Genomic DNA, 23,263 nt, shown 5'->3' on the forward strand with positions numbered 1-23,263 from the left:
TCCTTGACATAAGTGGTCAAATACAAAGTTTGTACTGGCGAGGTGACTCCAAACCCAGCAAAGAACAGGTGATCACTTTGTCCCCATACATGCCAGAAGAGCATGAAATGGAGGTGGAAGGAACTGCTCAGATTCGCCCACGGTCAGGCCATTGGGATGTGGGGACAGAGGGACGGTGCCACCGAGTGGCTAGTGAAGGAAGATGTTTGAAAAGCCAGTTCCTTACTTGGAAACAGCATAAATTAGGAGAGAGAAAACATGTTTTACCTCTGGACAACATATGGAATCTGCTTTTACACGTCATTAAGACGCCTCCTCTAGGCTCTTGCGGTAATAGAGACATCAAAATGTTAGAAATGCGACTCAGAGGGGGAGGAGAAAGTATGTCGCCAGGGTGATAGAAAAGAGCGGCATCCTTACATGTTTTTCCTTCCAGGGTAAGTCCCCCTGGGCGATCTGAGGACAGGAATAGCAGTATTCTTTTTACGGATATAACTGATGACCACATTTCCCCCTATTTAGTTCCCTCTTTTTGAACAGAAACTCCCACTGAGGCAGAACCTCGCTGATCTCTTTCACAAAGTACCCTACATAGCCCAAGAGTTTGAGAAACAGACTATTTTTAAAGGCATGAGGCAAGGTCGTCTCTCCTGCCCTCGAGCCCCACTCTCTGCCTGCGCCTGAGCCTGCTGGCTGGGTAGAGCCTCCCTCCACACATTCACATGCTGCAGTCACAGCCTCTCTTTCCACATTCAAGCCAGAAAGAACAGGAAGTAAGGGATGAAACAAGGCAAAGGGGCGTCACCTGTTCATCAGCACTAAATCGCCTAGTCATCTGAAAGCAAAAATACATCAGGAAATCAAAACCAGCTTTGAGTCAAGAAGGCGTGCTGCTTCTGTCACCCTCTCAATCCAGGGCCGTGTTGGTCAACCCGCAGGGGGTGACGCATGAGTACATCAGGGACTTGATCTAGTGGGTCAAGACCAGCATTTAAAATAGAGCAGAAAATCTATTTAAGTGCATTTCTCATGGTCAGAAGGAAACTTTTCCCCACCATGGATCCCGAGCAAGAGCTGGCACAGTACTTGGCACATTAAGACTGTGATGCTGAGCTGCTGCCCTGTGTGGTCACTTCAAATGGATTTTTATCAGGAATTAAAGGTGAACTAAGAAAAGAGACCAGACCCTTGTGGCTAGTGGAGAATTCCAGTCTATTTCCAGAGCCTTCTTGCTATTTCATTTGAAGGACACAGATGACTCGGTGACTTTTTGCATGGCTGTGGCCCACTCCAAAGAGTGGTTCTCGGGAACAGAGGCAAACATAGACAAGGCTATTTTCTGGAACGTTCATGTGAACATCACATTTCTGGGCAGCTCTGGGATATCTATCTGGGGACAGGGTGTGTTCAGATCCCAGACAGAAGAGACCTCCCATTCTCTATAGACAGTGGGGTCTAGGTTTCTGTCACTTTCTAGGGAGGAGCCAGGTAGGGAGACCACCACTCTCCCCTCGCTGCCACCGAGGTGTTCTTACCTGTTTCATCTCACTCCTCAGTCTGTTAATGCCACTCCTCTCGGTTTTGGTGACTCCGGTATGGCCCACCTCGTGGATGGAGATGGCAGGGCTGGATGTTGAGGAGTGGATAGGGCGCACTGGAGGGGAAACGCACATATGTGCTTCTTAGGAAATCTACCACATCCATCGTGAAGGAGGATCTGCCAGTTTTCCCAACTGGACAATGAGGGTCTTCTCTGCCCTGCCAGTGCCATGTCTCCAGCACCAAGAGCAGCACAGGCACAGCACTCAGTGCTTAAAGGAGTCGATGGAAGTGTGTAGAGTACTTAAGCACCATTACAACACAGTGGCCACGAAGTCCCTTAAACAGTGTGATCCGCTTTTAAAAAATTTTTTGAGACAGGGTCTTGCTCTGTTCCCTAGGCTGGAGCACGTGATCTTGGCTCACTGCAACCTTCTCCTAAGCTGAAGCGATCCTTCTGCTTCAGCCTCCTGAGTAGCTAGGGCCACCAGCATGCACCACCACACCTGGCTCATTTTTCTATGTTTTGTGAAGACGGAGTTTTGCCATGTTGCCCAGGCTAGTCTTGAGCTCTTGGGCTCAAGCGATCTGCCCCCCTGAACCTCCGAAAGTGCTGGGATTACAGGCATGAACCTCTGTGCCCAGGCTTGCTTTTGGATAAGTAAAAAATTATTCTAAAAGAACATACCCGAAGCCAGGCATAGTGGCTCACGCCTGTAATCCCAGCACTTTGGTAGGCTGAGATGGGAAGACTGCTTGAGCCCAGGAGTTCAAGACCAGCCTGGGCAACATGATGAGCCCTCATGTCTATATTTATTACAAATAAATACACAAATAAAAATTTTAAAAATACCAGTGCATACCTTCCTTGTAGAAAACTGAGACCAATGAACTACAGAAGCTGGAATTAACATCGCTTGATATTTTAGTCATTATCTTTCCAGTTTTTTTCCCTATGACTGTATGTTTTTAACAAAACAGAATCATCACATACATTTGTATAGATACAGAAACATATGAGATGGATACATACATTCTGTGGACATAGGTATGGTTCTGTGACCTGCCTTCTTGCAGCTCATATTATTAATATTCTGTCACATCATGTTTCATGACCACATGGAGTTTGATCTGGTACGTGATGACTGCTCAACAATATGCCCAATCCTGTTTTTATTAATATTTTTCTAAAGGGTTCATCGTGACTAACAATGTAGGACCCACATGGGCCTTGCTGGGCTCTGTCCCAGTCCTGTGTGACTCTCCGAATGCCCTCAGGAAATGACAAAACTTCTGTGGGCCCCTGAGGGGCCAGCACCCTGGGAAGCTGTGGCCTTGGGCTGGGTGATCCAGAAGGGCCTCCTGGTGCCAGGCCCTGTCTGGGCACCAGGTGCAGGTGTGACTGCAGGAGAATCCAGTGCTGCAGTGGTGTCTGGAGGAGAGCCCAGGCCCAGGCCTGAGGGTGAGATGCCAAATGAAATGATGGTGGCAGCCAGAGGAGAGCCTCAGACTGGAACGGGAAGTGCTTGGAAAGCCAGGCTGCCAGGGGCTAGAGATGGAGGCAACTGGAGGCCACTGATGCACAGCACCAGGCTACCACTTCTCACTTCCGACCTATTGCACCAGCCTTGGGACTCAAACTTGTCCCCAGCCCCACCTGCCACTAGCCTAGCCTCTGTGCTATGGTCACAGCAATCATTCTAAAAGGCAAGTGTGATAGGATCACTGCCCACTCCAAAGCCTCATAGGTCTAGCTGTCTTCAGGATAAAGCCCAAACAGTCCTCCCAGCATCACCTGAAACTCTACCACTGGAGTCCCACCTCCCCCGACACTCCCGGCCACCCGCGCCATACTGGGTATCTGCCTGTGCCAGCAAGCCAGTCCCAGCTCAAAGGTCACCTCCTAGGGCAGCATCCCCTGCAAGCCTCACCATCCCACCTGACCCTACTGGACCCCACTGGGAGTAGAGGGCACTGTCCATGGGGAGTAGTGACAAATAAGGAACCTGGGGACACCAACATTTAAAAAACAGCAGAGAGGCAGAAGTCCACAGAGGAGGCTCAGTGATGAGCTGGAGAGGAAGGAAGGATCCAGGAAAACAAAACGAGAAGGGTCTGGAAGCTACAAGAGGGCCTGTCCAGGGTGGGTGTTTGCTGGAAACATTTATCTTTGTCATTTCAGGATTTAATCAAAATTCTAAGCCTACTTGGGCTTCCTAATTTACAAAAATTGAACAATTACAAAGGACAGCTAACAAATGTTGTATGTTAAAAAGACAGCATGTCTTCTGTTCTTGCTTGCAATCAGACATATTTATGGCTTTCAAATGACATGACTCAGTTCCTAGTTTCATAGCATCTATAGCTGTACATCTAATGACAAATTTTTAGTAATTATCTGTGTCAAGCCATGAATACTGTAATGATGAGCAGAACACATTAAATATTTATCTTGTACATTACCATTTCAAGGACTCTGCCTTGGAAAGAACTGGAAATTACTTTTGCAGAAGCATTTTGAGCACCCCTCCTTCGGGAAAGGAGAAAAACCACCAGAACACATCTGATTGCTGGATGCCGTCTTTGTTTGCGGCCGGCACATGCTCAGGAAACCTACAAAGTACCCAATGTCCTTCTTATTAAATAAATGGAATGATAGCCCACAGCTCATTTCTTTGACATAATGAAATAAATTCACCAACGTGCCTGCAAATCACTTAGCTTTTTTATGACGAGTAGAAATAATAATTGCTTCAATTATAATTAGGGAACATTTGAGAACAAGAATCATGCCAGGACTTGGGTGATTATGTTTTCCAGTACTGCAAGCAGGGTTCTGGTCCAGATACAGAGTGAGTGAGGCAGGACAAAGCAAACTACGTTAGCTCGAGCATGCTGTGAGGTCACAGAGGGGTCCGTCCACTCCTTGCCCTGTGGAGGGTGATGTGAGGCCAGGTTGAGAATGTTTTCACCATTCTCAACCAAAGGCCAGGACACTCAGGTGGTTTGAAAGGACAGCCCTTTCATCCTGGCACTCGGGGTCCCCCACACTTTTACACAAGTGATGGTACCAGGTGCTTATGGCTACAGGAGGCAGCATACCACAACCACATGTCATGCCAACCCAGGGAAGAAAAGCTCGCCCAGCATACCGCAGTGAGTTCTAAAGCCTCCAAAGCAGGAAGCTGGCGCTGAGGACTCTGTCCCTCTCCTTCAGGTAGGAGCCTTTCCTTCCCGCATTCCCTATGCCCCCCATCGCTGGTTCTGATGTCTGTGACATGTAAAGGGGGCAGCTCCCTGAAGGGGTAATAGGAGCATGGGACTTACCGCTTCTTTCAACACCAAACTCTTTCCCACTTAGAATATGGTGCAGGAGATTTTTCATATCGAAAGGGCTGAGGTTCATTAAACTTTCAGAAGCCTCTTCTCCTAAAAACAAATTATCTTGTAAGTGTCCCAGACACAGGGCTGGTAGTGGGTGAAAGTAGGGTCAGGTGGACCTGGGTGGGGAGGGAAGTGATACTGGATGCCGTGGCAGGTCCCCCTTTCAGGAGAACCTCGCTATTGCTTTGGAGCTGAAATGCACTGTTCCATGGGGATTCTGAATGCTGCCGCTTAAATCATCTACCTGCTTCATTCTTAGACACAAGATTTTTCACAATGTATGATCCCCCACACTGGATGCCTCATGATGAATTTTTATTTTCAAATTGGTAAGGTTTCTCCCAGTGAAGATGTTATGAAATGGGGGTGACATCTCCCAGCAAGGGCATCCAGGAAGGAGCTTAGATGTCAGTTACAGGGCAAAAGATTCTGCATCGCCTTTGAGACTGTAATGGCAAATGTCACAAGGGCCCCATTCTCCCTGACTTAGGAACTTTAGCTCCATGTCACATGGATGGGAGTTCCATCTAAATGAGAGAACCTGGTCAGGCCTGAGCTTGCCCACAGGCCTGGATGCTAGGTTCAAGATAACCTAAGCAGGGCTTCCCCTGAGCATGGAGGAGATGGCTGAGTGGCCAGGGTGAGGTGCAGCAGGAGCTGCACAAGCTGTGGGCCTCTCACCTGAGCAGTTCAGGCTCCGCGCCAGCTCTGTGGCCATCACCTGAATGATCAGTCCAATCCGGAGTCTCAGCATCTCCACAAAGAGGCTGGGCTGTGCTCTCACATACATAGCCAGGTAAACCACAATCTCCTGACGCAGACACATGGAGATCGGGTTTCAGAGATGAGTGGGTGGCTGAGGGGTCTCTTCTACTCTCAAGAAGGCTGTGGCTCAGCCCCTCCCATACCAGCCCCTGACCTGTGTGAGGACGGCGATGCTGATGTCCTGCCCACTGGCCTCGTAGATGAGTTTTGTGAGCTCCTCCGGGGGAAGGGGCCTAGGAAGGAGCATTGTCCCATAAACACGATGAGGTATCTTGAGGCAGTGCCTCCTCGCCCTCCATGGAACACCCTTATTTTCTGTGCTAGATGCACCCATGTGACAGAGTTTCTTTTGTGACAGTTTCGCTCTGTCGCTGAGACTGGAGTGCAGTACCACAATCTCAGCTCACTGCAACCCCTACCTCCCACGTTCAAGTGATTCTCCTGCCTCAGCTTCCTGAGTAGCTGGAATTATAGGCACCTGCCACCACACCCAGCTAATTTTTGTATTTTTAGTACAGATGGAGTTTCACCATGTTGACCAGGCTGGTCTTGAACTCCTGACCTTGTGATCTGCCCACCTCAGCCTCACAAAGTGCTGAGATTACAGGTGTGAGCCACCATGCCCAGCCATGACAGAGTGTCTTTAAAAAGCCTCTCCTCTGAACACTGGGAAGCACTGATGTTTTCCCTGCGGCTCCCCGAAAAACCCTGAGGTCCCCAGGGCTGAGGACTTACGCAGAGATGATCTTCTCCCGGGGCTCGGGTGGCAGGCCCACGGTGAGCTGCTTCTGGTGTGATAGCAGGTCTGTGCAGGCCTGCGCAGTTAGGAGACAGGGTGAGAAACAGGGCGCGAGAGACTGGCAAAGATGATGGGGGGCGGGGCAAGGCACTGCCAATCAGATTGTACATTTACCTTTACAAACTTTATGACCCACGTTGCCCTTGATTTGAAAATTTCATACCTAGACCCCAGACTAAGCAACCCAGGCAGGGCTGGGTGTCTGTGGGCTCTGTCTCCAATGTGTGGCCCAGGCCTGGCTCTGCAGGGCCTGTCAGTGGGTAATGAATGCCCATCCACTGTAGCAAACACACTGGACTCCCTGCTATTCAGTGAGACAGGGATGAGTCTTAAGATACTGATGGTCAGAGTTAATAACCATATTCAATTCTGAAATTACCCGTTTCCCCATTATTCACATCTAATAAATGCCATCATCTTACCATCACGACTGAACTCAAGCGTCTTAGAAAGCGGCTCTGGATTTTGCCTGGCTTTGGTGTTATAAATATTAATGATCACTGTACTGTGGATGTGTGAAAAAAGAGAGCTCTAAGAGGCTGCCAGGCCACAGAGCACTCTCATTTGATTTCCTGGCAAGCCTTTTTCTATAGCTAAGAAAGAACAAAACAAATCCACTTGCATTTCCTTCTCTCTACTCACCTTCCTGGAGCAGTGAGCGGGCAGGAAAGAAGGGCCTGCTCTACCTGTAGGTTAAACAATGGGGCTCCAGGCCGGGTGTGGTGGCTTATGCCTGTAATCTCAGCACTTTGGGAGGCTGAGGTGGGTGGATCACGAGGTCAGGAGATCAAGACCATCCTGGCTAACACGGTGAAACCCTGTCTCTACTAAAAATATAAAAAATTAGCTGGGTGTCGTGGCACATGCCTGTAGTCCCAGCTACTCAGCAGGCTGAGGCAAGAGAATTGCTTGAACCCGGGAGGCAGAGGTTGCAGTGAGCCAAGATCACACCACTGCACTCTAGCCTGGGCAAAGAGCGAGACTCCATCTCAGACAAAAAAAAGAAAGAAAGAATGGGGCTCCTTCACAAGTAAGAGGTGTAACTGGAAGACTGGAAGTGGAAGAGGAAGGGGGCGTGAGCTAATGAGCACACATGGGCCGGCGCACAGTCACACTGACCTCGGCCAGGACCTCCACTTTCTTCCTGAGCAGGCCTGAGATGTAGCGAATCAGACCCCACTCCTGGTTCAAGCCAGCTTTCCCATAGAGCTCGCTGAGAAGGTTTTGAACAGTGACCCCGTGCTGTCCAGAGAGATTTGTGTCCCAGCTGGGACCCCTGCCAAGAGGTAGGAAAAACCCAGAAATATGGTCCAGAATGTTCAAAGACTGGGAGAGGAACAGATCACTGTGCATTTTGCAAAGTGCTTGGGCTCTCCCAGTGCCCAAGTCTCACTGAGAGGGTTACGTCCGACCAAAGCTTCCCTATGTCCTTTGAAACAGAAGCCTGATATCAGGAGATTGTGGCCTCCTGGCCTCACGTGGCCTTCTCATCCTGGGGGACCAGCATCAGTAGGCAGAGAAAGGGATACAAGTCTCATTCCTGGTGATCCTGGGTAACTGGGGTGAATATAATCATGACCTGGACTGGCTAGAAGGCCAAGAATACTAGGGAAAAAAATTAAAGAAAACAGGGAAAGCTCAACCCGGTAAAGACCATCAGCTTACTGCTATGGCTTGAGTGTTTGTTTCCCCCCAATTCCTATGTTGAAATCTTAACCCCCACAATGATGACATTAGGAGGCAGGGCCTTTGGGAGGTCATCAGGTCATGGGGCAGAGCCCTCCTGAATGAGATGAGTACCCTTATATAAACAACTCCTGAGAGCTCACTCGCCCCTTCCACCCATGTGAGGATGCAATGAGAAGATGCCATCTATCTTGATGCCTCCCAGACATCAATTCGGCCTTGAGTTTGAACTTCCCAGCCTCTGGAACTGTGAGAAATACATTTCTGTTGTTTATAAGCCACCCTGTTCATGCTATTTTGTTCTAACTGTCAGAATGGACTAAGACACTTACTTGATGACATAAAGAATGTAAAGAATGTCTGCTTGGTCCTGTAGGGTCGAACAATCTTTCAGCTGCTCAACCAGCTTCTCACAGTCCACGTCACCATGGTCATCTCTGGGCCACTGGAAGTCACTTTCAGGAACCTGCTCATACAAAAGCCAAAAAGCAGGGAGATGGGCTAGGCATGGAAGATCAAGAAGTGAAATGCCAATCTGGTCTCAGAACTCTATCACTGTGCTGTGTTCCAGTTTTCAATGACTTTTTTGTACCTTTTTATGTATAGGCTTTTATGATTTTTGATCAGTGGATCACTGTGCTGGTCAACATCTGCAAGAGACTGGACTGAACTGGTTAAAATATATGTGAGTTTTATTTATGGAAGGTTCAGAGACAAGTAAAACTAACCTCCGGTGTTAGGAATCATGACAGCAGTTATCTCTGGACTAGAAAAGGAAAAAGAGATGGGATGGGGGGGTCGCAGAAGGTGGTCACTAATCCAGGTATACTGGTTTGGTGATCATTCACTGAGCTGAAAGTGTGAAGGATATGCTATCCTCATATATGCCAGGTTGGTATACTGACTATTTTGAGTTGAAAACATTGGAAAAATTGTAGTTTCAGAAAGGGGTAGCTGACCTGTCTCTTTCTGCAGGCAGCAAGCCATAACGATGCCTCTGGGGGGGGGGCACTCCCAGGGCGCAAAAATAGCCCACATCACTAGAGCCTGGGAACTGGGGGTAGGTGCCAATGGACCTGTATAAACACACTTACCCAAGGAACCCTTATCTTCCACTAGTTTTATACGCCCCCACGCATCTCCTAGTAACTGCCTCTAGCCAGATTTTTCTTGTCCTGTCTAGCTTCTCAAATTTATCACTCTTTGTTTAAAAAGTATGAAAGCATCTTGCTTGGACCACTTCTTCAGACCTCACACTCTTGTGAAGATCCCCATTTACCCAGAAAACAAATCACCTTTGGAATGCTTTTTCTTGTTAACCTGCCTGGTGTCAAGCTGGCTTTCTAGATGGAGCTGAAAAGCCCTCACAACAGCTAAGGAGGGGTTGGAGGTGACCTGTTGCTCCTCTGTTCCTGCTTTCTGCACCATGCTGCATATATGGTATAGTTATTTGGAAGCAAAACAAACAGAAAAAGTATGTTTTAAACAACCTAAAATTGAAATCGGGGTAAAATCTTCTCCAACAGCCACTGAATCTATTTGTGTGGGGTAGAATCAGGGAACAGTCCTGGATAAAATAAACTGCAGGAATCCATGGAACACCCTGAAATTTTATTCTCCTGAGGAATCTTAATTTTTAAATTTTTTAATGTCCATCTTTTTCCTGCAGTATCCTAAGGAATCTTTTACTCATTTTTCTTACATAAAGAGCATTAGGGGCTGGGCACAGAGGTTCACACCTGTAACCCCAGCACTTTGGGAGGCTAAGGCAAGAGGATCACTTGAGCCCAGGAATTCCAGACCAGTCTGGGCAACATGGTGAAACCCTGTCTCTACAAAAACACAAAACTTAGCCGGGCATGGTGGTGCACACTGGCATTCCCAGCTATTTGGGAGGCTGAGGTGGGAGGTTCACCTGAGCCTGGAGGTTGAGGCTGCAGTGAGCTATGATCACACCACTGAACTTTAGCCTGGGTGACAGAGTGAGATCCTGTCTAAGAAAAATTTAAAAGAGGCCATTAGGAACAAAGAGTCCTACACCCTGTTCCACAGGTAGTCCCACCTTGGCCGGCTACACAGTTAGGCGGGGCTAGGTAGTGAGCTATTTCCTTTGGTGACTACATAGGCTCTGATGAGGTGGCAGCAAGGCAGTAGCCTTTTTTTCCTACAGGCAAAACATAATGGTTTGCATCAAATTTAATGTACATATTGATGCAAGTCAGATTCCAGACAATGAAGTGATTGGGTTGACATCCAAGCCCAGAGGTTCTAAACCTAAAGGTCCCAGATAACAAGAAATAGGCTGTTTCTTTCTTTTGAGCTGAACCATTTGAAAGAGTTGAGGGACTAATCCCGCATTGTAGGACACCATACTTTTTGAAAAAGCTATTCCATATACTTACCTTTTCTAGGAGTGGCTGAGGAGAATCAACAAGATTCAGTGATTTACGGTGGGCACTTAGAACTTTAGTCGGCAAAGTCATGGGAACAACTTGAAAACAAAATAAAGAGAGTTCTGAGGAGGAAGAACGATAAAATACTTTTTTCTTTTTTTTGTTTTTTTTTTAGATGGAGTCTTGCTCTGTCACCCAGGCTGGAGTGCAGTGGTGCGATCTCAACTCACTGCAACCTCTGCCTCCCAGGTTCAAGTGCTTCTCCTGCCTTAGGCTCCTGAGTAGCTGGGACTACAGGCATGTGCCACCATGCCCAGCTAATTTTGTATTTTTAGTAGAGATGAGGTTTCTCTATGTTGGTCAGGCTGGTCTCAAACTCCCAACTTCAGGTGATCCGTCCGTCTCGGCCTCCCAAAGTGCTGGGATTACAGGCATGTGCCACCATGCCTGGCCTAATTTTTATATTTTTAATAGAGATGGGGTTTTGCCATGTTGGTCAGGCTGGTCTTGAACTCCTGACCTCAGGTGATCCACCCATCTCAGCCTCTCAAAGTGCTGGGATGACAGGCGTGAGCCACTGCTCCCGGCCAATACTTCTTTTGAGAAGTATGGCAGCTACTCCTTATTTAACACAAACCAACCAAAGGAAAGATCACTTATTTAGTTTCAGTAAGAATTTATCATGTAGCCACCTCATGTGCTAAATCTGGGAATAAGAAGTGAGCGGGGAATAGATATTGCTTTGAGAATTGGATTTTGCTTTTCCCTCCTGGAATTCAGGGAAAATGATATAACGTCCTAGGACTGGAAAGAGACTCAGAAGTAATTGTGCCTGAACTCCTTTTCTTTCAGATGAGGAAACTGAGAGACCCAGAGGGTAGACCATTTGTCTAAGGTCACTGGGGCTGCTCCCATAATCAAGGTGTCTGGGCTTCCGGTCCAGTATGCACTTTACTCCGCCACTGCTGGGTGGTAGGGCTGGTTTTTCAACCACCTTTGGATATGATCATTATCGCTATTTATTCATTAAGCCCTTTCTGTCTTCCAGGCTATAGCAAGCTATCTCAGGAGAATAGGAAGTTTTCAAGGTAAACATGATGCATATTTAAACGGCACTTATAGACCTCCAGGTTATACTGGTAAATTGAATACACATTGTAATTTTACTTCCTTCCAACCCTCCACTAACATTACAGAAAATATAAACAGCTATGTGTTGTTTAACGACAGGCATACGTTCTGAGAAATATGTTGTCAAGCAATTTCCTCGCTGCATGAACATCACAGAGTGTACTTACAGAAGCCTAGATGGTGCAGCCTACTACACACCTAGGTTGCATCATAAAGGCGATTGCTCCTAGGCTACAAATCTGCATGTACGTTCCTATACTCAATACAGTAGGTAATTCTAATACAATGGTAAGTATTTGTGTGTCTAAACATAGAAAAGGTACAGTAGAAATATGGTATAGGCCAGGCCTGGTGGCTCACGCCTGTAATCCCAGCTCAGGAGTTCAAGACAGGCCTAGGCAACATAGTGAGACCTCATCTCTACTAAAATTAAAAAAAAAAAAAAAATGAGCTGGGTGTAGTGGCGCATGGCTGTAGTCCCAGCTACTGGTGGTGGGGGCTGAGGCAGAAGGACTGCTTGAGCCCAGGAGGTTGAGGCTGCAGTAAGCCCTGATTGTGCCACTGCACTCCAGCCTGGGTGACAGAGCAAAAACCCTGTCTCAAAAAAAAAATGTGGTATATAAGATGAAAAATGGTTTATCTCCATAGGGCCCTTGCCATGAATGAAGCTTGCAGGGCTAGAAGTTTGCTCTGGGTGAGTGGTGAGTGAATGTGAAGGCCAAGGGCATGACTCTACACTGCTGTAGACTTCATAAAGACTCTACACTCAAGCTGCACTGAATTCATCACAGCATTTTCTTTCTTTAATAAATTAATCTCAACTTATTGTAACTTTTTTACTTTATCAACTTAAATTTTTAAAAATTTGACTCTTTTGTAATAACAGCTTAAAACAAATTGTGCGGCTGTACAAAGATATTTTCTTTCTTTATATCCTTATTCTATAAGCTTTGTTCTATTTTTTAGTTTATTTATTTTACTTTTTAAACTTTTTTGAAAAAATGAAGACACGAGCCAGGTGCAGTGGCTCACGCCTGTAATCCCAGCACTTTGGGAGGCTGAGGCGGGTAGATCACAAGGTCAGGAGATCGAGACCATCCTGGCTAACATGGTGAAACCCCATCTCTACTAAAAATACAAAAAATTAGCTGGGTGTGATGGCAGGTGCCTGTAGTCACAACTACTTGGAAGGCTGAGACAGGAGAATCGCTTCAAACCAGGAGGTGGAGGTTGCAGTGAGCCAAGACTGTGCCACTGCACTCCAGCCTGAGTGACAGAGTGAGACTCTGTCTCAGGGGGAAAAAAAAAAAAGACACAAACACACATATTAGCCTAGGCCTGTACAGGGCTAGGATCATCAATCTCACTGTCTTTCACCTCCACAGCTGGAAGGTCCCATTGGAAGGACTTCAGGGGCAGTAACATACATGGAGCTGTCATCTCCTAAGATAACAATGTCTTCTCCTATAAACCCTCATGAAGAACCTCATCTCCTAAGATAACAATGTCTTCTCCTATAAACCCTCATGAAGAACCTATCTGTGGCTGTTTTACAGTTAACTTTTTTTAATAAGTAGAGAAAATAATGAAAATAGTATAGTACATACACAAACCAGCAACGTAGTTATGTATTGTCATTATCAAGTACTATGTGCTATACATAATTATATGTGTTTAACTCATACGACGGGCAGTACAGGAGGTTTGTTGATACTGGCATTGCCACAAACATGTGAGCAGTGCATTGTGCTACAAGATCGCTACAGCTACAATGTCACTAGGTGACAGAAAGGTTTTAGCTCCATTATAATCTTAGAAGACCACCGCCATATATACGGTCTGCCATTGACCAAAACATTGTTATGTGGTGCATGACTGTATATATATTTTAAAAAAAGACAAATCCTTGATAATGAAGAAAAGCAAGAGAGAAGATGACAGAAACAGAATTCAGAAGTGGGATAGCTGATGGATGAAAGGTGATTTAGCTGATACAAGGCCACAATTCCCAAGTCTGCAGTGGAGAAATCCAAGAGCTTGTCAGTTACACCGGAGGGTCCTCAGAAGTCTCTGGAGTCTGCTGCACCATATGGTTCTGGAAGTGAGGTCTAGGAATGTCCAAAACAAGGAAGGCTGGGGAGAAGCTGTTTGAGAAGCAGTGGAGCCCCCTGAACACCCTCTTCAATGACACCCAGCTTGATGACCACTACACTCACTCTGACAGAAGGCTGGAGGGTCTCTCAGAAAAACGGTAGAAGAGGAAGGGGCTTGAAGAGAGGGGGGCTGCTGACTAGCACATCTGAAGGCCTGGATACATTCCTTAAGGGAATTATAAGTAACTATATAGCTCCAGGCAACTAGACCCTAACCCTTGAAACAGGAAATCTACTCAGAGATTGTACAGTATCTCTGGGAAATAAAATAACTCTGAGTCAACAAGCTCCACTCATGGGCTTGGAGATCTCATGCATGACCAGGTAAGCGAGGAGCAGCAGGGCACTGGAAGAAGGAATCTCATGTGGAAGACAGAAACCTAAGCAAACCAGAAAAAGTGACTTGGGGAAATGGAAACCATTCAAAGAGGAAAAAAAGGGTAAATACAAACCAAACAAAAAGGTCTTCCATTAATATTCTTAGAATAATAACAAATTGCCAGGCATGGTGGCTCATGCTTGTAATCCCTGCACTTTGGGAAGCCAAGGCAGGCAAATTGTTTGAGGCCAAATCCTGAGACTAGCCTGGGCAACATGGCAAAACCATGTCTCTACAAAAATAAAAATAAAAATTAGCCAGGTGTGGTGGCACACACTTGTGGTCCCAGCTACTAGGGAGGTTGAAATAGGATGATCACTTGGGCCTGGGAGGTGAAGGCTGCAGTAAGTTGTAATTGCACCACTACACTTTAGCCTGGGTGACAGAGAAAGACTCTTTTTTTTTTTTCTCTCTCTCGCTCATAAAAAGAAATTATACTGTATTTTTATTATTTTTTTGAGACAGAATCTCGCTCTGTCGCCCAGGCTGGAGTGCGCTGACGTGATCATGGGATGCTCACCTCAGCCTCCCAAGTACCTGGGATCACAGGCATGAACCACCATGCCTGGCTAATTTTTATGTTTTGTTGAGACAGTGCCTTGCTATGTTGCCCAGGCTGGTCTGAAACTCTCGGACTCAAGTGATATGCCTGTCTCGGCCTCCCAAAGTGCTGGGATTATAGGCATGAGCCACTGCATCTGGCCAAGAAATCATATTGTAAACATGAAACAAAAACAGATGCAAATTGGGGAACAAAGATTTAAAACATGATAGCAAAAGTGGCTCAATTGAGGGAGTAGAACACAAAGTTGAGACAGTGGCTCTCAGGACAGACAGAGAAATGGAAAACAGAGGGGAGAAAAGGATAAAGTCTTCTCCAGGAAGTCAACTTTGGAATCACAGAAACACCGGAAAGAGAGAACAGAAAAAATGTAGGGAAGGAAATAAGTTGAGAAACTTTTCAAGAAAACGTTACAGGACTGAAGAACATAAATTTCCAGATTGGAAAGGCCTACTATGTATCCAATACAATGAATGAAAACACACCCAGATAGAGATTAAGGTGTAGCACTGAAATGTCAGAAGCTGGGTGCAGAGAAGATCCTAAACACTCTCAAAGAGAAAAATAGCTCATTCTGATTTCGAAGTATCAAAAATCAGAATGAGCCATGTATGGTGGCTCACACCTGTAATCCCAGCACTTTGGGAGGCCAAGGAGGGCAGATCACCTGAGGTCAGGAGTTCAATACCAGTCTGGCCAAAAGGGCGAAATCCTGTCCCTACAAAAAATACAAAAATTAGCTGGGTGTAGTGGTGGACGCCTGTAATCCCAGCTACTTGGGAGGCTGAGGCAGGAGAATCGCTTGAACCTGGGAGGCAGAAGGTGCAGTGAGCTGAGATCGCACCACTATACTCCAGCCTGGGGGACAGAGTGAGACTCTTGTCTCAAAAAAAAAAAAAAAAAAAAAGAAAAAGAAAAAGAATAAACCAGAATGGGTTTAGATTTCTGGTATGGTTTGGATGTCCCACCCAAATCTCATGTTGAAATGTAATCCCCAGTCTTGGAGATGCGGCCTATTGGGAGGTGTCTGGATCATGGGGGTGGGTCCCTCATGAATGGCTTGGGCCATCCCCTTGGTGATAAGTGAGCTCTCACTCTGAGTTCACAAGATATCTGAGACCTGGTTGTTTAAAAATGTGTGGCCCCTCCCCTACCACTCTCTCTTTTGTTCCTACTGTCACCATGTCAAGTGTCTGCTCCCCCTTTGTGTTCCGCCATGATTGGAAGCTTCCTGAGGCCTCCCTGGAAGCCGAGTAGATGCCAGCATCATGCTTCCTGTACAGCCTATAGAACCTTGGGCCAGTTAAACCTCTTTTCTTTATAAATTACCTAGCCTCAGGTATTTCTTCATGGCAATGCTAGAATAGCCTTTTTTTTTTTTGAGACAGTCTTGTTCTGTTACTCAGGCTGGAGTGCAGTGATGTGATCACAGCTCACTGCAGCCTCAACCTCCCTAAGCTCAAGTGATCCTCCTGCCTCAGACTCCCAAGCAGCTGGGACTACAGGCATGTGCCACCATGCCTGGCTATTTTTTCGATTTTTTGTAGAGACAGGGTCTCACTATGTTGTCCAGGCTGGTCTCAAATTCCTGGACTTAAGCGATCTTCCTGCCTCAGCTTCCCAGAGTGCTCAGATTATAGGCCTGAGCCACTGTGTCTGGACGGGTTTAGATTTCTCAATAGCAACACTGATACACTGATAGCAGGAAGACAATGAAATAGTACTTTCAAAAATCTGAAAAAAAAAAAAAAAATGTATTTTCTTTTTTTTTTTGAGATAGAGTCTTGCTCTGTCACCCAGGTTAGAGTGCAGTGGCACAATCTCAGCTCACTGCAACCTCTGCCTTCTGGGTTCAAGCAATTCTCCTGCCTCAGCCTTTGGAGTACCTGGGATTATAGGTGCAGGCCACCACACCTGGCTCACTTTTATATTTTTAGTAGGGACAGTGCTTCACCATGTTGGCCAGGCTGGTCTTGAACTCCTGACCTCAGGTGATCTGCCAACTTCAGCCTCCCAAAGTGCTGAGATTACAAGCATGAGCTATCACACCTGGCCAAAAACAGGTATTTTCAATCTAGAATTCTATACCCAGCCAAACTCAAATGGGTCTGGAACATTCGTAGATATTTTTTAAATTGCAAGCTTTCCACAATTTTACCCAGCATGTGCTGTTCCTCAGGACACTACTGCATGTCCTCTATCAAAATAAGGGTGAACCAAGAAAGAAGAGTTGAGATACAGAACACAGGAGAGCCATCCCAGGAGACAAGCCAAGGAACTCTCTGGGGAAGATCCCGGGGTAAAAAGCACCTCAGACACGGAGGGCAACTAAGCCAGAAGCGGGGCAGTGGGCAGTGTAGTTCAAAAACGAGCAAGTTGAGAGCTGTCACCATCATACCCTCTTCCACTTCATCTGTTTTTTTTTTTAAACCTACTGAAACTTTCTAGAATGCGCTATACCAAAACAGAAGAATACATTGAGAAAGGAGAACACACCAGATTCAGGAACCAGGGAATCCAACTAAAGAGACAAACCAGGGAAATTCCCAGAATGACAGATACACAACAGGCCTAGATCACAGTCAGCCCAGACAGAAGGAGTCTCGTGGCCTCTAAGAAAGGCAGTGGAATTGAGAGATTCACTGATACTGCTGAGCCTATGGAAATTTGTATTGCGAGGCTACTGGAAGATGTAGAAAGAAAGCAAAGCAAATGAAAAGCTAGGGTAACTTTACCTTACGAGAAAACAAAGAGTAAAAATGGGCATATAAGAGCTCTCAGCGCCTCTCCCAGCCACAGCCTCCCGCGTGCCTCGCTCAGCGCCAACATGGCAAAAATCTCCAGCCCTACAGAGACTGAGCGGTGCATCGAGTCCCTGATTGCTGTTTTCCAGAAGTATGCTGGAGACGATGGTTACAGCTACACTCTCTCCAAGAGGGAGTTCCTGAGCTTCATGAATACAGAACTGGCTGCCTTCACAAAGAGCCAGAAGGACCCCAGTGTCCTTGACCGCATGATGAAGAGACTGGACACCAACAGTGATGGGCAGCTGGATTTCTCAGAGTTCCTGAATCTGATTGGTGGCCTGGCTATGGCTTGCCATGAATCCTTCCTCAAGGCTGTCCCTTCCCAGAAGCGGACCTGAGGACCCCTTAGGCCTGGCCTTCAGACCCACCCCATTTCCTTCCAGCCTTTCTGTCATCATCTCCACAGTCCACACATTACCCTTGAGCCCAGCACACCAGCCACCTCATGCAGGCCCCACCTGCGGATAGCAATAAAGCAATGTCACTTTTTTAAAACATGAAAAAAAAAAAAAAAAAAAAAAAAAAAAGGGCATATAATCAGAGTATACTGTAATGCTCAGTTGCAAGTCATATTTGCATAAATACAATGAGATAAAGAGTGAATACTGATTGAACTAAACTTTAACCCCTTGGTGGGTGAGGGGGAGTGAAGCAGGAGTGGCGATTTTAGACAGCCAGATCCCTACTCACATAATAGAAAGTCAATAGGTACCGAATCAAGTCAATGCATGCGAAGACAGAAGTATCCTCACATTATCTGAGAAATATGGAGATATGCATGTACCAGAAGAACGAGCTGAAAGAGTTGAAAGTGGTTACTTCTAAGTACAAGGACACTGGGGAGGCATTTTGTTGTCTTCTAGGATTCTTTGGCTTTTAAATTATGTTTACCCATCTGACAAAGGGCTGATATCCAGAATTTACAAAGAACTCAAACAGATTTACAAGAAAAAAACAAACAAGCCCATTCAAAAATGGGCAAAGGATATGAACAGACACTTTACAAAAGAAGACATACATGAGGCCAACAAACACATGAAAAAATGCTCATCATCACTGGTCATTAGAGAGATGCAAATCAAAACTACACTGAGATACCATCTCATGCCAGTTAGAATGGCAATCATTAAAAAATCTGGAGACAGCAGATGCTGGAGAGGATGTGGAGAAATAGGAACACTTTTACACTGCTGGTGGGAGTGTAAATTAGTCCATTGTGGAAGACAGTGTGGTGATTCCTCAAGGACCTAGAAATAGAAATTCTATTTGACCCAGCAATCCCATTACTGGGTATATATCCAAAGGACTATAAATCATTCTACTATAAGGACACATGCACACGAATGTTCATTTCAGCACTGCTTACAATAGCAAAGACCTGGAACCAACCCAAATGCCCATCGATGATAGACTGGACTGGGAAAATGTGGCACATATACACCATGGAATATTATGCAGCAATCAAAAACGATGAGTTCGTGTCCTTTGTAGGGACATGGATGAATCTGGAGAACAGCATTCTCAGCAAACTGACACAAGAACAGAAAGTGAAATACTGCATGTTCTCACTCATAGGCGGGTGATGAACAATGAGAACACATGGACACGGGGAGGGGAGCACTACACACTGGGGTCTATTGGGGGGAATAGGGGAGGGACAGCGGGGGGGGAGTTGGGGAGGGATAGCATGGGGAGAAATGCCAGATGTGGGTGAAGGGGAGGAAGGCAGCAAATCACACTGCCACATGTGTACCTATGCAACTATCTTGCATGTTCTGCACATGTACCCCAAAACCTAAAATGCAATAAAATAAATAAATAAATTATGCCTCTGCATTACTTTGATAAAAGAAGGTATTTTAACAGGCAGAAAAGAGTTAATAACATACATGGAACTTCCAAACCCTTTGCTTTTGCCATCACAGAAAGTATGTCCCGCGTGGAGTGGACAGCACTGAAGACATGGCGGTCTTCTGTGTTCTTACAAAGAGAAGGCAGATAGCACCTCAAGGATGTGCTCTGCAGAAGGTGGTTGATATACTGGTCAAGTTCGTCTTGGCTTTCTGTAATTGGACAAGCAAGAAAAAGAGCCAATGAAACCAAGCTGCAGAAATATGAAGGCACAATAGTGACCGTGGGTAGCAAGTGGCACTGAGTAGGCTTAGCGGACGACAACATTGAGATATCGATATTTGCACTCACACCCATCCCCGAAGAGTAAGAGGAGATTTACAGAGATAATATATACATGTAGAAATTTATTGTTTGGAGAAACTTCATCCCAGGGGAAAAAAAACCAACTTCAGGTCAAGATAGTGTTTATATCTCATCCTCCCAAGATAAACTGAATAATATGTAAGACAACCTGAAGGACAGCAGCCAAAATCTGGGCTTTTTAATTTGTCATGAGTGAGCGAAGCCTTATGGAACTCCCAGCCCTAATTCCAACTACTATCTAAAAGTGAAAAACAGATCACCCCAAACCCTTCTTCAGACTGAGAAATGTTATATACATAGGGTGTCATCGCTCATATCCAGCCAAACCTAGATCATTCTACCACTCCTTTGAAAATTCAAGCAGTATGTTTTTGTCTTCAGAATGGATTCTGTGCAAAGTCCCCACTCCTGGCCAGCCACAGTGGCTCATGCCTGTAATCCCAGCACTTTGGGAGGCTGAGGCAGGCTGATCAGTTGAGCCCAGGAATTCAAGACCAGTGACGACAATATAAGGAGACCCCATCTCTATAAAATACAAAACAATTAGCTGGGTGTGGTGGTGCTTCCCTGTAAGTGTACAGTCTTAGCCAGTTGGGAGGCTGAGGTGCAAGGATCACTTGAGCCCACCCAGGAGGTCGAGGCTGCAGTGAGCCGTGATCATGCCACTGCATTCCAGACTGGGCAACAGAGTGAGACCCTGTCTCAAAAACAAACAACAACAACAACAACAAAAAAAAAAAAAAAAAAAAAAAAAAGAAGAAGAAAAAAGAAAAAAAAGTTCCCATTCCTGAAACACTTTGTCCTTCTAGGTTTAAAAATGCCCCACTTTTAAGGACATCATTTGCATTTTAGGTTTTTAAACTGGCATTTTATTCATTTTAATATATGGAAGTTTCGGAAGCCTCTTTTTTGTTTTTCCTTGTTTTTAATTATAATTGTCTGTATTTGAGTCTTAGGGCAATTTTATCACAATGCTAAAGTTTAAATAAATTTAGCAAACTGCCCACAAAAGCATTCCAATCCGTACCTTGATTACAGGTGTCTTCCTGATATCCTCCCAAATCTGAATCACTATCGGGACTAAAAGTCCCTTCGCTGTCATAGTCAAACAACTTCTCATCACAGTCTGGATCCAGGAAAGTCAGATACGTGTAAAATGATGTGGTGAGAAATTCCGAAAGGTTCCCCAATTTTACTCTGCCAAGAAGACACTGTGTTACGGACATGGGTAGAGTGGGGACAAACTTCCACTATGCATCCCTCGGAGATTTCTGCACAACCAGGTAGCGCTTCTGCCAGAATCAATACATATATTACTCTGCAGATTGCCCCATATAAGCAGTCAGCCAAGACATTCATTGAAAAATTCAATAACAAGTATGAAGTGAACGTGCACAGCATATTAAAAGCCAAATGAATCACACTGACTCCTTACTCCCAACCCAACACAAATAAGAATCTATTTTACTGAACCAACAGTGTGATAAAATATATTGAGCAAACTACTTTTAAACAGAACCCACCCATGTTTTTGTTTTGTTGTTTTCCCCCAAAACGACTCGACCAGAAGCCACGATTCTCTGGGCATACTTGTTCTATTATTTATGAGTCCCTACCACGAAACACCATCACACAGGGACAGGAGTGCTATGATGGAAGAGGCCAGGTTCCCTCTAGAAGGAATTCAGTGGGGAAGCTGTCCCCAGACTGGAGCAGAAGCCCTGAGTGGCCTTCTCACTTTAGGCTGGGCACAGTTTCACTGAAACCTGGAAGCTGGGCTTGGCAGCCTGGGGTCTGAGGTTCTGCAGGTCTAACCCCACATGCTGGGAGCTACTTCCACCCTACAGGAAACAGTCTTAAAAGGTTACACTGGGGGCAGCAGAAAGCAATGGATCCCTCCCTCAGAGTTACCAGCACCAGACTGGGATTTAGTGAACCAACCCAAACGCCCACCAATGATAGACTGGATAAAGAAACTGTGACACATATACACCATGGAGTACTATGCAGCCATAACAAACAATGAGTTCATGTCCTTTGCAGGGACATGGATGAAGCTGAAAACCATCATTCTCAGCAAATTGACACAAGAACAGAAAACCAAACACTGCAGGTTCTCACTCATAAGTTGGTGTTGAACAATGAGAACACATCACAGGGAGGGGAACATCACACACCATGGCCTGTAGGGGAGTGGGGGTCTAGGGGAGGGATAGCATTAGGAGAAATACCTAATGTAGATGACAGGGGGATGAATGAAGCAAACCACCATGGCACCTGTGTACCTATGTAACAAACCTGCACATTCTGCACATGTACCCCAGAACTTGAAGTTAAAAAGAAAAAGTCTGAGAAACATTTAGAGTCAATTGAGGCATATGCAATGCAAGAGTATCAGAGGTGCCGGAGCTTCAGCCTCAAAAGGGTTATCACGAGAACGATGGCCCGAGGGAAAGAAAAGCCTTCCTTTCATTGAGCACCCCCCAAGTGGATCTAGGGGGCATGTAGGGTGAGTTCAGCTTTTAAAAAACCCTCAGAAATAGGCTGGGCATGGTGGTTTATGCTTGTTATCCCAGCAATTTCGGAGGCGGAGGTTGGCGGATCACCTGAGTACTCATCCAGCTCAGACCAGGGCTTAGAGGCCAGGTTCTGGGCCCTCGTCCAGCTCAGAAGAGGGCTTAGAGGCTGGGTTCTGGGTTCATGCAGAGCCGCTGCACCTATTCCTCTTCCACCCCTGGCTCTCTGAGTCTACAGCTCCTTGTCTATGAAATGGGAATGCCCCCAAGTCAAAAAGTGAAGCCTCAATGAGACAACATATTGCATACACTGCCAGTACTCAGTGAACTGCAGACAGTATCCTTTTTACAATGGTTATATCTCAACAAAAGAATTTATTTTGCAGCCGGGCGTGGTGGCTTACACTTTGGGAGGCTGAGGGACGTGGATCTTAGCACTTTGGGAGGCCGAGGGACGTGGATCACTTGAGGTCAGGAGTTTGAGACCAGCCTGGCCAACATGGTGAAACCCCATTTCTACTAAAAATACAAAATCAGCCAGGTGTGGTGGTGCATGCCTGTGATCCCAGCTACTTGGGAGGTTAAGGCAGGAGAACTGCTTGAACCGGTTGCAGTGAGCCGAGATCACACCACTGCACTCCAGCCTGGGCAACGAGTGAAATTCCATCTCAAAAAAAGGGAAAAAAAAGAATTCATTTCGCAAAATGGTTAATGATAGGCCTTTGGTATTCTCTGTCCATTATGATGGCATGCACCAGGTGGTAACTGAAGTGAATTGAAGGTAAAATGTGCAGAAGCGGATGCAGATTGCTGGTATGGCATTAGTCCTGGAAGCGTACATGGCAAAACACTGGGGACAGTCTCGTGAGAAAGGCCAGGAGAAGTTTGGATCAAGGGTGGCTCCAAGTCTACAGCAAAACCCGCAACAAGCT

At 45.9% G+C, this 23,263-nt stretch overlaps 1 protein-coding gene and 1 pseudogene across 17 annotated transcripts in view; one reads left to right on the plus strand and one right to left on the minus strand.

Moving 5' to 3' along the window:
* PHKA2 (phosphorylase kinase regulatory subunit alpha 2) overlaps positions 1–23,263 on the minus strand; it is a 95,120-nt gene that overhangs the window by 7,932 nt on the left and 63,925 nt on the right. For 8 of the 16 annotated variants that reach the window (XR_013531534.1, XR_013531533.1, XM_035289534.3 and 5 more), the window contains exons 18-28: positions 20,843–21,012; positions 19,488–19,661; positions 10,576–10,664; positions 8,506–8,639; positions 7,607–7,763; positions 6,424–6,503; positions 5,843–5,921; positions 5,605–5,734; positions 4,867–4,968; positions 1,536–1,654; positions 806–835 (exon numbers count right to left, since the gene is read on the minus strand). Coding sequence is in view for 9 of the 16 variants with exons in the window: in XM_035289534.3 (XP_035145425.3) it covers positions 806–835; positions 1,536–1,654; positions 4,867–4,968; positions 5,605–5,734; positions 5,843–5,921; positions 6,424–6,503; positions 7,607–7,763; positions 8,506–8,639; positions 10,576–10,664; positions 19,488–19,661; positions 20,843–21,012 (1,264 nt within the window). In the remaining 7 variants the exon portion in view is untranslated. The remainder of the gene's footprint in view (positions 1–805; positions 836–1,535; positions 1,655–4,866; positions 4,969–5,604; positions 5,735–5,842; positions 5,922–6,423; positions 6,504–7,606; positions 7,764–8,505; positions 8,640–10,575; positions 10,665–19,487; positions 19,662–20,842; positions 21,013–23,263) is intronic. The other 8 variants (XR_013531535.1, XM_035289537.3, XM_035289536.3 and 5 more) reach the window with 2 other exon arrangements.
* On the plus strand, positions 17,562–18,093 carry LOC103790189 (protein S100-A11 pseudogene; annotated as a pseudogene). Its single transcript, XR_013531540.1, has one exon. The product of XR_013531540.1 is annotated as a protein S100-A11 pseudogene (transcript).

This window comes from Callithrix jacchus, chromosome X (genome assembly GCF_049354715.1).
Source record: "Callithrix jacchus isolate 240 chromosome X, calJac240_pri, whole genome shotgun sequence".
Classification (NCBI taxonomy): Eukaryota; Metazoa; Chordata; class Mammalia; order Primates; family Cebidae; genus Callithrix; species Callithrix jacchus.